The sequence below is a fragment of the Carassius auratus genome, chromosome 6 (assembly GCF_003368295.1).
Source record: "Carassius auratus strain Wakin chromosome 6, ASM336829v1, whole genome shotgun sequence".
NCBI classification, from domain to species: Eukaryota; Metazoa; Chordata; class Actinopteri; order Cypriniformes; family Cyprinidae; genus Carassius; species Carassius auratus.
In genome coordinates this window covers 4,734,239-4,747,097 of record NC_039248.1, presented here as the reverse complement: position 1 = coordinate 4,747,097, position 12,859 = coordinate 4,734,239, and the positions used below count along the sequence as shown (strand labels likewise).

The following is a 12,859-nucleotide window of genomic DNA, read 5'->3' as shown; positions in this document are numbered from 1 at the left end:
TAGAATCTTCCAGAATCATAATTCAACATACCCATGGCTTCATTAGGAAAAACCATCAAGAAAGCATTGATCTTTATATTCTCAGCTCTCTTAAGACCTTCTAAACCTGACCTAAGTACATAACGCAACATCAAACACCAGCTCTGGGACATAGTGTATTATCACACACACACACACACACACACACACATCTGATATCAGTCTTAAGTCCAACACACATGCACATACTCTTATGTAATTAATAATGGTATGAACCCTGAGGCTATTTTCTTTAAAAAGTAAAGGCCCTTTTGAAAACGGCTCTAAACAGTAGCTATAAATACATAATTAAACCTATGCATCCTCTAGTGAAAAACAAGTACTGTACTGAATGTGCATTTGTATTGTACTTGAAATTTTAAATCTATGTTTTTATAAAATTGTATTTACATATAATAGATGCAACATAAAGACCCTTAAGTGTACTTTCAGACAATATCGTTTCATGTAACATACTTTGTAATAATGCACTTTGTACAAAATGTTTTTTTTTTTGTAAAGTCTTACTTTAAGTATCGTTCTGTTTTAATTGATTTTTGACAAGCTTTGAAGTAATATACTTATTTTTATCTGTTGACTAACATACTTAAGCACATGGAAATTACTTTGTTAACTGTGGTGTTATTCAATATTACATTTAATTGAATACATTTTAAATACACTAAATTGCAATTTCATTACAAATGTGTTATGACAGACATATTTGAATACAAGATACAGGTTTCAATAGAAACTAAATTAAAGTATATTTTAGTTTACCGTCATTACTTTCAGCAGTAACAATATTTTAAACACTATAGAAATAATTCTGAAATAACATATAAAAAGCTACTTATACTTAAATGTCACAAAAAGCACTTTAAATGGATTTAATATAAATGTAAACATTAATTTAATTGCAGTTAACATGCAATTATCTGCAAACATTAGATTCGATTCACACTTAAAAGTAGTTTTTTTCCCATACATACACTTTTTAAAAGTGTGCTAAAGTGTTTTTCCACAAAACCCTGTGATGTGCTGTTTTATGTTAAAAATAAATGCAGATAATGATGAATAGGGAGAATGTCCTCACTGGGATGTTTATATATATGAAATATGAGCTGAGAACCGAGGTAAGCATTTCTTTCTGTCCTCCAGAAACTTAAAAACAAGGCCCTGGGAACATGGAGAGTTATAGATTCACATCAACACAAAACAGAAGGGAGCTTAGTGGCCAGTGTTGGGCAAAAGATTGTTAGGAAGAAACAGTTTAATGGATCATGAACTGACATGTTGATACTGCAGAAGACAGAGAAGTGACAACATTCTGATAAAAAAAGAAAGACAAAGTAATAAAGTGTGAGGTAGGTGGTTTAGATAAGTGGGGAAAACAGTGTGAAGCAGAACAAAGATGAAGATTCGTGGAATGCAGATCTGGGGCTTCCTGTTAGCGGTACTGGGCTGGATCTTTGTCGCCTGCTCCATGGCTATGGAGGGCTGGAAGATCTCCTCTATCGGAGGGCAAGGTGGGAGCTCCGTCATTACAGTGGGCTGGTACTGGTCCAGTCTGTGGAGGGCCTGCTTCACCAACTCTGCTGCCACATCCAACTGCTACGACTTCCCCGTGCTGTGGTCTGTGGAAGGTATGGACATTATTAAAGTCTTTGAATGTTTTATTTGCTCAAATGAAAAGAGACTTAATAAATTAATTTGTTAAACAATTTACACACCCAAACTCATGTAGATTCAGAACAAACATTTTTTTATTGCCATCTATGGTTCCACAAAGAAACCTTTATTATTCATTTATTTATATTTAGCAGTGATGCCACAGAACAACTATACTGGGTTCCTCAAAGAACCTTTCAGTTAATTTCTTAAAAGAACATGTTTTTTCTTAAAAGAAAACAGTTTGAGCATAGACCTAGTGAAATGTACAAGTTAAACTGTTGTAAATCTTGAATGCATTGTAGCACACACTTATGTCTAGTCTCTTTTTAAATGTACATTTTTTTAAAAGACTTTAAATTATAACGACAAAAGTATACAACTATTTTATATTAAATATATATTTTCCAAAACATGTTTTACTGAATTAATACTCCATGAAAATCAAAGCCATACATTTAAACTAATTGTGTTCCAAAGTTGAGGTTTACACACAGTATATATATAAGTTTTGTACCATTCTGACGAAAAAATAAATAAGATTAATAGAACCGGAAGGTTAAGTGTGCATTTCAAAATGGGTTATTTATAGTAAAAAAAAAAATTGATTTAGATTAATAAAATGTTCTTCATAGTAAGAATAAAATAGTTATTTTAAGTATTGTTCAGTGCAAGATTCTTTGGGGAAACAACAATGTTTTTTTCTATGGAGAGACAGAAATATATAATTCATTCTTTGGATCCTGGCTGTTCAGGTTATCTTCAGATCGTGAGGGCTCTGCTCATGTCTGGGATGGCTGTCGGAGTGCTGGCCTTCATCCTGAGTCTCGTGGGAATGGAATGCACTTACATCGGAGGAAAAGACAAAGAGAAGAACCGATCCGTGTTCACAGGAGGCATCTTTCACATAACAAGTGGTAAATGTATTCTTAATAAACAACAGAAGCATTGTAAACTAGACTTGCATGTGTGTTTTACTGTGTCTGTTCTCAAAGGTATGCTGGCTGCCTCTGGTTATGCTCTTTATGCTCAGCATGTTTCTGCAGAATTTTTCAACCCCAGATTTGATGGACTGCAGTAAGTATATGAAGAATTTATAATGGCTTTTCATGGAATTAAAAAAGGTAGAAAAAGTCTGAAAAGTGATATGTAATCTTAGAATTTTGATTAAAAAAAAAAATGTAGCACTCACAATTATAATTTTTTTCTGCAGAAATGCAAGAAAAATAATCCGCATTGTGACATAAGCAGCAATTACCTTTTTTTTTGGTGATGGAAATTTCCTACTTGTATTGTACATTTTAGATCTTTGTAGACCATAGAAAGAATCCAATAATGTATCTGTAATATATCTCATATTTAATTCTTTATTGACTAACATTGAAAAATGCATCAATATTTTCAGATTTGACTTGGGAACTCCCTTGTTCCTGGGATGGTCAGGATGTGCTCTTCAGATCACTGGAGGGATTTTCTTCCTAGTTTCAGTCTGGAAGATCTGGTCTCAGACATACAGCAGGTAAAAGTGCAACGTCAGAGTCGTGGGAACCTCCTGGTACAGCAGTTTATAGTTGAGTTAGCTAAATACAGTTTGCTATTTCTCACTGGCACTGCGTTTTTTTTTTTCATGGAACCCAAAAGAAGAGTTTTAAAGAAACACAGCTCTATCACACTCAACAACAAGCCCAATATTCAAAAGCACACAATAACACCTTAGAAGTATCATAAAAGTCCATAGGACTTGTGCATTATTTTTTAAGTATGCATGAAATCTTAATCTTGCACTTTGGAACCCCTTTTCAAAAGTTGATGTGTAAATGAAAAGCCAAAATGCATAAAATTTGCTGAATCATGATTTATTTGTGAAACTTTTAGTACATTGATTTTGCACACAAATGTATGAATGCACACATTTAGTGCCATGCATGGACTACTGTAATCAATCACTGATAGCACACATACATCTCAGATATGTCTATTTGAAGTGCGTTTTAACATCTGGAAGATGTATCTTTAAAGTGTTTCCTCTAAAACCTAGGACGTTTCCTGGAAAATGTCTTTAATATATATTCCATAAATATACCATTTAATATATACTTGATAAAATGTTTCTCCTCAGTGCACCAGTTCTCAGCGTTCCTGTCGTGGAGAGCAATGCCTTGCGTTCCTCTCACACGAATGTTTCCATTATTTCTGAACTCTCCACAAAATCCAGCGTATCAGCCGTATCTGAGCTCTCCTCGAAGTCTGAAACAACAGCTCAGTCAAATGTGCTATCAAAGAGCCCACATATCTCAAGAACTAGACGTCCCCCGAGAACCAGACGCTCTATCAAATCAGACGTGGAGCGATCAGTGAGCTCCTCACGGTCCTCAAGGATCAGCAGATCACATTTAAACCACAAGAAAGCGTCCTCCCCATCTAAAGGCACTACACATCACTTCATCAAGAACTCCTACCTCTGAATATCTAAGCTTGGATTACTGAATCTGGTTATGATCTGGAAAAGACTTCCAATCACAGTTACACAAAACTAAGATGTTCAGTGTAGATGTCACTCATAACAAAACAAACCTTTACTGGACAACTGAACAGTGTTACTATAGTTCTGACTCTCCAGATCATATGCAGGGATTTTTGTAACATGAACTGAATTTTTTTTTTTTATGAGATAATTTCTTAATGGATTCATTCTTTGAGAAATATAGATTGCATATTAATTATTGAGAGCTTTACTGCCTATGGATTACTGAAATGTGAAATGTAGAACAAATGTAGAAATGTGCTTTGTCAGATCAATTTTTTTTTTCATGATTTAATTTTATGTTCAGTGAAAATGATGTAATAAAACAATGCAGGATGACAGTGACTTTTTTAAAGATATCCTAAAGACATTTTAAATATAACACTACATTTTTGTGTGGATTGAGAGTCTATATGGATGTGATAATTACATCAATCATAGCTAAACTTTTGTGGTTTCTCAAATGTTATTTAAAAATGTTGTTGCTTATATGTATATATATATATATATATATATCATACTTTCTAATACAAACTATTCTAACTTATTTTATTTTCTAACCTTTTTGGGACCTAACAGCATATTAAATTAAATTAAGTAATCATTTCTTGTACATATTTAACAAAACACAATTAAACACCTTTCAAACCTAGCAGAGTTGTGATTTTTTTTTATACATTTTTGTATTCTATATATATATATATATATATATATATATATATATATATATATATATATATATATATATATATATATATATATATATAATAATTATTATTTTGTTAAACTATTATATATATGATAGTCAACATTTAAAGTGGATCAAATCCTTTCATCAAAGTATAAACTTAAAACCAAAATTAACTTTTTCATCCACTTCTAATGTTGACTATATATATATATATATATATATATATATATATATATATATAAAATGTTAGTCTGCAATGCAAGTAGGGGTCTAATCATTAAAGCTATTGTGACCAAGTTCTTGCCAACCTCTGTCCATTTTTAATTTGAGTAATATGGTCATTATTATTATTACTGTCAACTAAATCAAAAACTAAAACTATTAAAACATTCTTGTTAATTAAAGTATAGCTGAAAAAAAAATACACTTATTAGATGAAAAAGTAAACAAAAAAATAGAAAAGCTGCCTTGGCAACTATAACTGAAATAAGAACTAAAATTACTAACTAGAAGTAAACTGAAACAAAAATAAATCAAACCAAACTAGTAATAATTAAAAAGAACAAACAATTATAAAATGAAAATAGTTCATTACAGAATTACAACTCAAAGTTTAGAAATAAAATAAAAAAATCAATTTCAAAATATCAAAACTATAAATGATACCAAATGAACACTGGATTAATGCAGTTTCACTAGCTTTATCTCCATGTCTGCAAGTATTTCAAACGTTGCTGAATATTGTTTATACATAAACAGAATGAGTTTCACTGTTCGTGCCGCTCTACTGCAATCATCATGTATTACTTACACCTTATATAACAGATAAATATTAGATTTAATAAGAACGTACTTCGCCATATGACAATATTATATCTAATAGTCAATCAATGTTCTTCCAGAGAAAACACAAGTCCTGCACTATTAGTTCTGTATGTGTTTCTGGCCATGAATGAAACTGTAAATCTTTAGCTTTTTCCGAACTGTCAAGACTTAAGATTTCCATCTGAAAGCTGATAAAATAGGTGATAACGTCCCATATTTTTCACATATTGTTTTATTTTGATCCATAACTTACTGAATGCACTTTTAGCTGGTCACTGATGTCCTGGGAAAGGGTCTTTTCAGAGACTTGACCTGGTGACCCTGGCTGTCAGATTCAGAGATCGGACAAATCTCACTCAATGTGAAACTGCTTATGAGGTAAAACCATGTCGTTTTACCAGTTTGAAGCTGCAGTGAGCTGAAGAAAGCACTGAGGATGCAGATACAAAGACAGGAGGAAGCTGTCCTCTAAGGACACACACCACCATGTAATTGTATTCCATGTAGGCTTGAAACCTCACAGCAGTTCAGGAACTCTCTTTCCATAGATCTTTCAACTTGTGTTCTGTTCATCAGTCGTATGAATCTGGCAGCATGAAGGAGCGAACAGTGGTGATGTACGTGGAGATCGGCTGCTTTTTAACATGTTTAAGTGGCTGGATTTTGATCTGTTCCACTTTGGCCACCGAGTACTGGACCTTCTCAGAGGTCAGCTCTGTGGTTCTGACCACCGGTAATTACTATTCTAACCTCTGGATGGACTGTGTCTCAGACACCACAGGAGTATCTGACTGTAAATACTACCCCTCCATGATGGACCTGCCTGGTAAGGAATCACTGTCCAAACTGAGACGCTGTGGCGTTATTTGGTGGGGGGAAATGGAATGAAATTAAATGAAAGGCTCAAAGTTCTTAGAAAAAAGAGATACATTATTCTATAAATATGTTTAATGTAAGGCAAATCACATTTTAAGTAAAACTTTATTTTTGCTTTTTAATATTTGTATTGAATATTATTCAAATCAAACTAATTTAATTAAAGATCGTGGAAGTTGGTTTCTGACACAAGATATATATATATATATATAAATTAGTCAGAAAAGAATTGTAAATTGTGAGATTAAGTTACAATTCACTTTTTTCTTTTCTTTTTGAATATAGTGATTAAGAAAATGTTTATGTTTAGAATGTATATATTCTTGGGTGGAAATGGGCTTCCATTTTCTTTTCATGTCTCTCTCTCTCTCTCTCTCTCTCCCTCTCTCTCTCTCTCTGGTTGTTAGTTTTCCTCCATGTGTCCAGGGCCCTGGCTGTCGTCTCTGTGATCTTTGGCTTCTGGGGGGCTGTTCTCGCTCTTATTGGGATGAAATGTACCAAAATTGGAGGTTCTGAGCTCGCCAACGCCAGAGTTACATTTGCAGCAGCGTTGACGTACATGGCATCTGGTACAAACCTTTCTTCATGAACATGTTTTTCATAATGCATAAATTGAGTAAGCTATCATAAACTGATGTGTTGCTGTGTCTGTTTGGCAGGATTTTGTGGCATGATAGTGTACTCCTGGTGGGGAGATAAAGTGCGTTCAGAGTTTGTGGATCCATATTTCTTGGGACAGAAGTATGTAATTATGATATATTTTAAAATAGTCATGCATTTATAACTATTTCAGTAAAAATAATAAATGAAAGTGCTTAAAAGTGAGGTATTCAGTTTTTGTGTTAATAGTGTCACCTAAAGGCCCCTTAAGATTATTCTTATACTTACAGTATGTTACTATTTTATCTGGGGCTCGACAGCGAACAGCTGACAATGAGAAAGCAAGTTTATCTTACCTGTCCTGAAGAAACTCTCAATCAAAACTAGCCCAAATAGCCAACCAAAAGAGGCCAAATTGAGAACGTTTCAGTTTTATTAAATTTAACCATGGTTCCCTAAGTAGGAAACGAGACACTGCGTTCTCTAGGGGTCGCTATGGGGAACACCTCGTCATGAACCGTGTCTGAAGGATACTTTAAAATAACACCAATGAGTTGGCCGGCGACAGCCTCTGATGTCACTACCGGCGCCACTATAAACAGGCACCGGGAGAACACATCTTTCCCTTCTTCGTCTGAAGCTTGCGTCCGAAGCACGGCAGGAAGCTAGAGGACGCAGTGTCTCGTTCCCTACTCAGGGAACCATGGTTACATTCATTAACCTGAGACATTCCCTTTCAAGGGAACTTCGAACTGTGTCCTCTATGGGTCGCTATAGGGAACAGTATACCCACGCCGCCATGCTGAGGGGAGTTCAGGCCAGGATCATGGCAAACACTAATGCTGTGTTCACACCAAACGCGAATAGAGCGTCTGGCGCGAATGATTTCAATGTTAAGTCAATGCAAAGGCGCGTTTACGCGCGTCTGGAGGTCTCGCTATTCGCGTCATTCGCGCGAACTAGACGCGCGAATGAGGTGAATTCGCGTCTTCCGCGCCGCGCTTAACACCCCACACAAAAGTTCATATTTCTATAGAGACAGGAATAAAAATGACCTATATATATATATATATATATATATATATATATTTATATTTATATATATATATATATATATATATATATATATATATATATATATATATATAAAACATATTAATAGATAAATTGAATATAGGCCAAAGATAAGAAACGTTTCATTTTACCCCAAACGAATTATATTTTATCTTGAACCACTAAAGACACATCAGAGCCAGCGGCAAATGTCAGAAGATCTAGCCGAGGTAAGGCTACTCTCGGCGGATACATGATGACGGAGCTCCCGCTGATCGCATGGAGCTCATCTCCGAGATCGGCGAAACACATTTTTTAAATAGACGCTGTCATTATAAATAAACCGCATATTTGAGTTTCAAACAACTACATTCTCGCCTGAAATACTTTTAAAACTACATTTCATGACACAATAACAGTAATATTTTGAAAATTATCCGAATAAAAATGGCGGTTGAAAATGCTGCGTGAACTCAGCTGGCAGAAGCCCCCCCATGACGCGAATTCGCGTCTGTTGTGAAGTTAATTTCACACGCGAATGAAGCGAATTACTCGCGCGAATGAAGCGAATGATCTCAAAATGGTCAAGCGGCAAACGTTTGGTGTGAACACAGCATAAGTACCAACTAAGTACCATTTCCGTGGAAGTTTCCCCTGGGATGTTTAGACGGCTGTCTGTGAGAGTACCCCTTATGGCCAAAGGCCTAGGCTACATACCCAACTTAATTGTTAGGGCCTCGGCCCATGGTAGAGCTGAAGGCTTGGAATCAGGGTTCAAGATTCAAGATTTTTATTCGTCACATACACAATAATATAGAACATAAATAAGCAGCAGTGAAATGTGTGTCAGGTCCACTCCATGGACAGTGCAATTATTAAAGAATACAATGCACACACAAAAAAATACAAAATATACATAAATATAGCTAAAAAAAGAATGAAATAAAAGTAAACAATAAAAATAAGAATAAAATAGATAAAAAAAATATGTATACTGTAGAATTAAATATAGAATGGAAAATAATGTGGATGAAAGTACACTGTATTCTTAAATATTAAGATATTAAGGAAATATTCCTTTAAAGGGATGCGGCTAAGAACCTAGCACTTTACACTAATTTTTGCCTATCACACAGGGGCTACCGCTTGCTTTCGCAAAAGCTTGCTGAAAGAGTTGTCTCAACAGATCTCTAGTAGCAACACCCTGTTTAGATAGGTATCCGAGGATACATAGTTGGAGTGGCACCCAAGATGAACGGGGCTTTTACCAACTCAAGAAAGGGCACGAAGCAACCGCACAAAGCCCTCACCATATAGGATTTTAGAAAGAACACAGAATACTAGCGTGCACACTTACCATAGCCTGGATTTTCAAATACTGTTCTTAAAGAGGGCCTCTCATGGCACTCTGATAGAGCAGCTCATAGATGTAATGGTGCATCTCAAAACAGTGTTTTTGAGAGTCAACAACTCAATCTGTGGAAATGAATGCTGGTGTGCTCTGGGAAAAAAAAAAGAGAACTCAGTCTCATATGAGAGGAGAACTCCGAATTCAGAGTAGCCCACTCATAGGCGACCCTTCTTGGGAAAGGGGAGCACTGCTAAACTACTACGAGAATTGCCCAAATAGCCCCTCATGTTGAGGGAAGCGTATAAACAAATACACACTGGCTGAATGGAGCCCAAGGAACCAAGGTCTGATCATCTCAAGAAAGCGAACGAGGCAGAGCGCGTGACCCTAACTGTACAGGATTTCAGAAAGTGCACAGAGTCTTGTGTGCACACTTATCAAATGGTGGATTTTAGAAAGTGTGCAAAGTGTTCACGTGCACACTAACCACCATGTGGTTTTCAGAAAGTACACAGAGCTTAGCATGTGTACCTAAAGGTTCCTAAGCTTCACAGAGGTGCTGAAACACACGGGAGAGGCAAGCTCAAATTTGACAAACCTCTGGCGAGGGGAGCATCACTTGAGGTAGCATATACAAGAAGACTTCTGTACTGCCACCTCCACTTCCCTCTAGATGTGACAGAACAACTAAGCAGCCAGGAGACCCCTCAGGGTGACCTGGCCAGACATCCATGAAATTCCCTGCAGTGCTGTGCCAGGCCTGATGATCAAGGAGGCTCCCGCAGAAACCTGTGATCTCAGGCGCCTAATACTGGAATGACCCACTCAAGGGACACCTCCTTTTAGTCCGGACCATCAGTAAGGTGGTTGCCATGAAAATTGAACCAGCCAAAAACATTATAGGTCCAGCATAGGAGACTGTTACGCGTGAGGTTTCCACCTAACCTCAATCAGGTGGTTACATGGGAATTAGGAAGGGGAGAATAAAAGCAGAGGTTAAAATCCCTACAGGGAACGAGTAGATACCTCGGTTTCGCTTCAGACGAAAATGCTACCTCGTCTGGATCACATCCCTTAGGTTCTGCTTACCTCTTAGTGACCCAAGATTCCTCTCACCCTTGCCCGCAAGTCGCGACACCAGCCTTCTGTGCCCGTCTTTGATCCTCAGATCGAGACAGGCCAGGACCCCTGTGTTGTTTGGGCTCAGACCTGGACTTTCGTGAAACGAGGGATCTGAAAGCAGCGGAGCGCACCTTCATTTCCCTGAACTTCTCGACCATCGTCTCAACGGAAATACCGAAAAGTTCATAAGGCGAAACCTGAGCATCGAGAAGAAAGCCTTTTCTTTCTTCCGGATGTCTGCAAGGTTCATCCACAAATGTCTCTCCACTACCACCATGGCCCCCATATTCCTGCCCATGGTGGAGGCGGCCTGCTTGGTAGCATGGAGAGAGACCTGTGGTGCGGCGCAGCTCGGCTACCTTATCAGGAAAAAGGCCCTCGCCTCTATCCAGTCCTCTTAGCAGATCATTCTGATATGCTTGAAGCACCACCATAGTGTGTAATAAAGCCACAGCCTGATCTGCTGCTGCGTATGCCTTGCCATTTAAGCCAGATATATTTCTTGAAGGGACTTAGATGGCAAGGAAGGAGATTAATAGAGGATGTTTCCCCCAAAGAAAGAAAGCTCTTTCTACAGGGGGCATCCTCTCATAGCCGTTTTCGCTCAGAAGCAGATGGCTGCCTTTTTTTCCTCGGAAAGAGATGAACGAGAGCGAGTGTTTTCACAGAAAAAACACTCACAATGCACGCAGATTGCTTCCTCAAAGACATCACGTGTGTGCTCTTCACCCGAACAAATGACGCAAAGAACGTGTCATCGGGTGTCAAATAGCGCAGACACGGATGCACACATTGTCTAAACGCTTGCTAGTAGTCGCCATGATAGACAGAGAAAGATCGCTTTTACCAGTTCTTTCAGATGCACACTTCAAACAGAACAGTCAGTGAAGACGAAGAAGTGAATGACGTGGTCTCCCGGTGCCTGTGTATAGTTGTACTGGTAGTGACATCAGAGGCTGTCGTCAGCCAACTCGTTGGTGTTTTTTCAATGTATGCTTCAGACGTGGGTCACGACGGGGTGTTCCCCTTAGCAACCCCTAGTGGATGCAGTTCGAAGTTCCTTTGAAAGGGAACCACAATATGGTAATGTTCATAAACACAGCTCAAATAAGGCTCCTTACCAGTGGCCTTCCTGCACCGACTTCTAATGCAGTTTTATTCCCTAGTAGAATATAAAATATTTCTGTACAAGCATTTTAGTCAAATAAAATGTACCCAATAAGTCAAACTATTAACCCCCGGGAGAAAAATCTTCCGGCGGCAAAAGTTTTGATATTGCCTTGGAGACTTTACTATTTCATGAGACAATGTACACTAAATGGCCTACTTAAAGATTAAGTGGGTAAAGAGAATGTATTTTCACATGTTTTTTGTTTTTACTTTTCCACAGGTTTGAACTCGGTGCAGCTCTCTTCATCGGCTGGGGAGGTTCGTGTCTGGTTATATGTGGGAGTGCAGTCATGTGCTATTTCTCTGCGAAAAAGTCATTCCCACGAAGGTCTGGCCTATCGGACTGTATTATAATCAATATTGAACAGCTGCTTACTGTTACTATTTTTGTGGAAACTGTGACATTTTAAAAGTATTCTTTGATGAATATATATATATATATATATATATATATATTAGAGGTGGGCGTAGATCTATTTTTTTAATCTAGTTTAATCTGTGATCAGCATTTGTTTAAAATGAAAATGTCTTTCGTAAAATCATACGTCATAGAAATTTATCAATATAGTCTATCCTTGCTGAATGCTGAAATTTTCAATATTTTTTTTTATTTCCTCAGGTTTACCCAGAAACTCAGGAGACCCCCAACCTACATGACAGCACGCACCAGACGGACGTACATGCTGCCGGGCTCGTCCAGACCCACCAGAGTCATCATCCCTCCTTCCCACCAATCAGACAGTGTCAACAGAGAAAATAGACAGAGTAAAGGGAGGAGAGGAACAGAAGAAAGACAGTTTCCAGGAACTGTCAGGCCACTTGTAGACACATCCGTGTAACCCAATGTTAAAAAACCTAATTCAGAAACAATTTCAATGCTTGTTGTCTCCAGGATGCTTGTCACAGCACTTACATATTGTTGCTCTTTTGCTGGTTTGATTGCTTTGATTGTCCTAAT

At 37.3% G+C, this 12,859-nt stretch overlaps 2 protein-coding genes across 2 annotated transcripts; both read left to right on the top strand.

Annotated features, from left to right (window-relative positions):
* Positions 1 to 1,248: 1,248 nt before the first annotated feature.
* On the top strand, positions 1,249 to 4,289 carry cldn10e (claudin 10e). Its single transcript, XM_026255700.1, has 4 exons — positions 1,249 to 1,664; positions 2,445 to 2,766; positions 3,095 to 3,208; positions 3,809 to 4,289. The coding sequence occupies exons 1-4, from the start codon at positions 1,433 to 1,435 to the stop codon at positions 4,152 to 4,154; spliced, it is 1,014 nt and encodes a 337-aa protein (XP_026111485.1). The 5' UTR covers positions 1,249 to 1,432; the 3' UTR covers positions 4,155 to 4,289.
* A 1,862-nt stretch (positions 4,290 to 6,151) lies between these two features.
* On the top strand, positions 6,152 to 12,837 carry LOC113091605 (claudin-10-like). Its single transcript, XM_026257184.1, has 5 exons — positions 6,152 to 6,555; positions 7,013 to 7,174; positions 7,265 to 7,346; positions 12,122 to 12,229; positions 12,521 to 12,837. Exons 1-5 carry the CDS (start codon positions 6,324 to 6,326, stop codon positions 12,738 to 12,740), a joined length of 804 nt encoding a protein of 267 aa, XP_026112969.1. The 5' UTR covers positions 6,152 to 6,323; the 3' UTR covers positions 12,741 to 12,837.
* Positions 12,838 to 12,859: the final 22 nt, after the last annotated feature.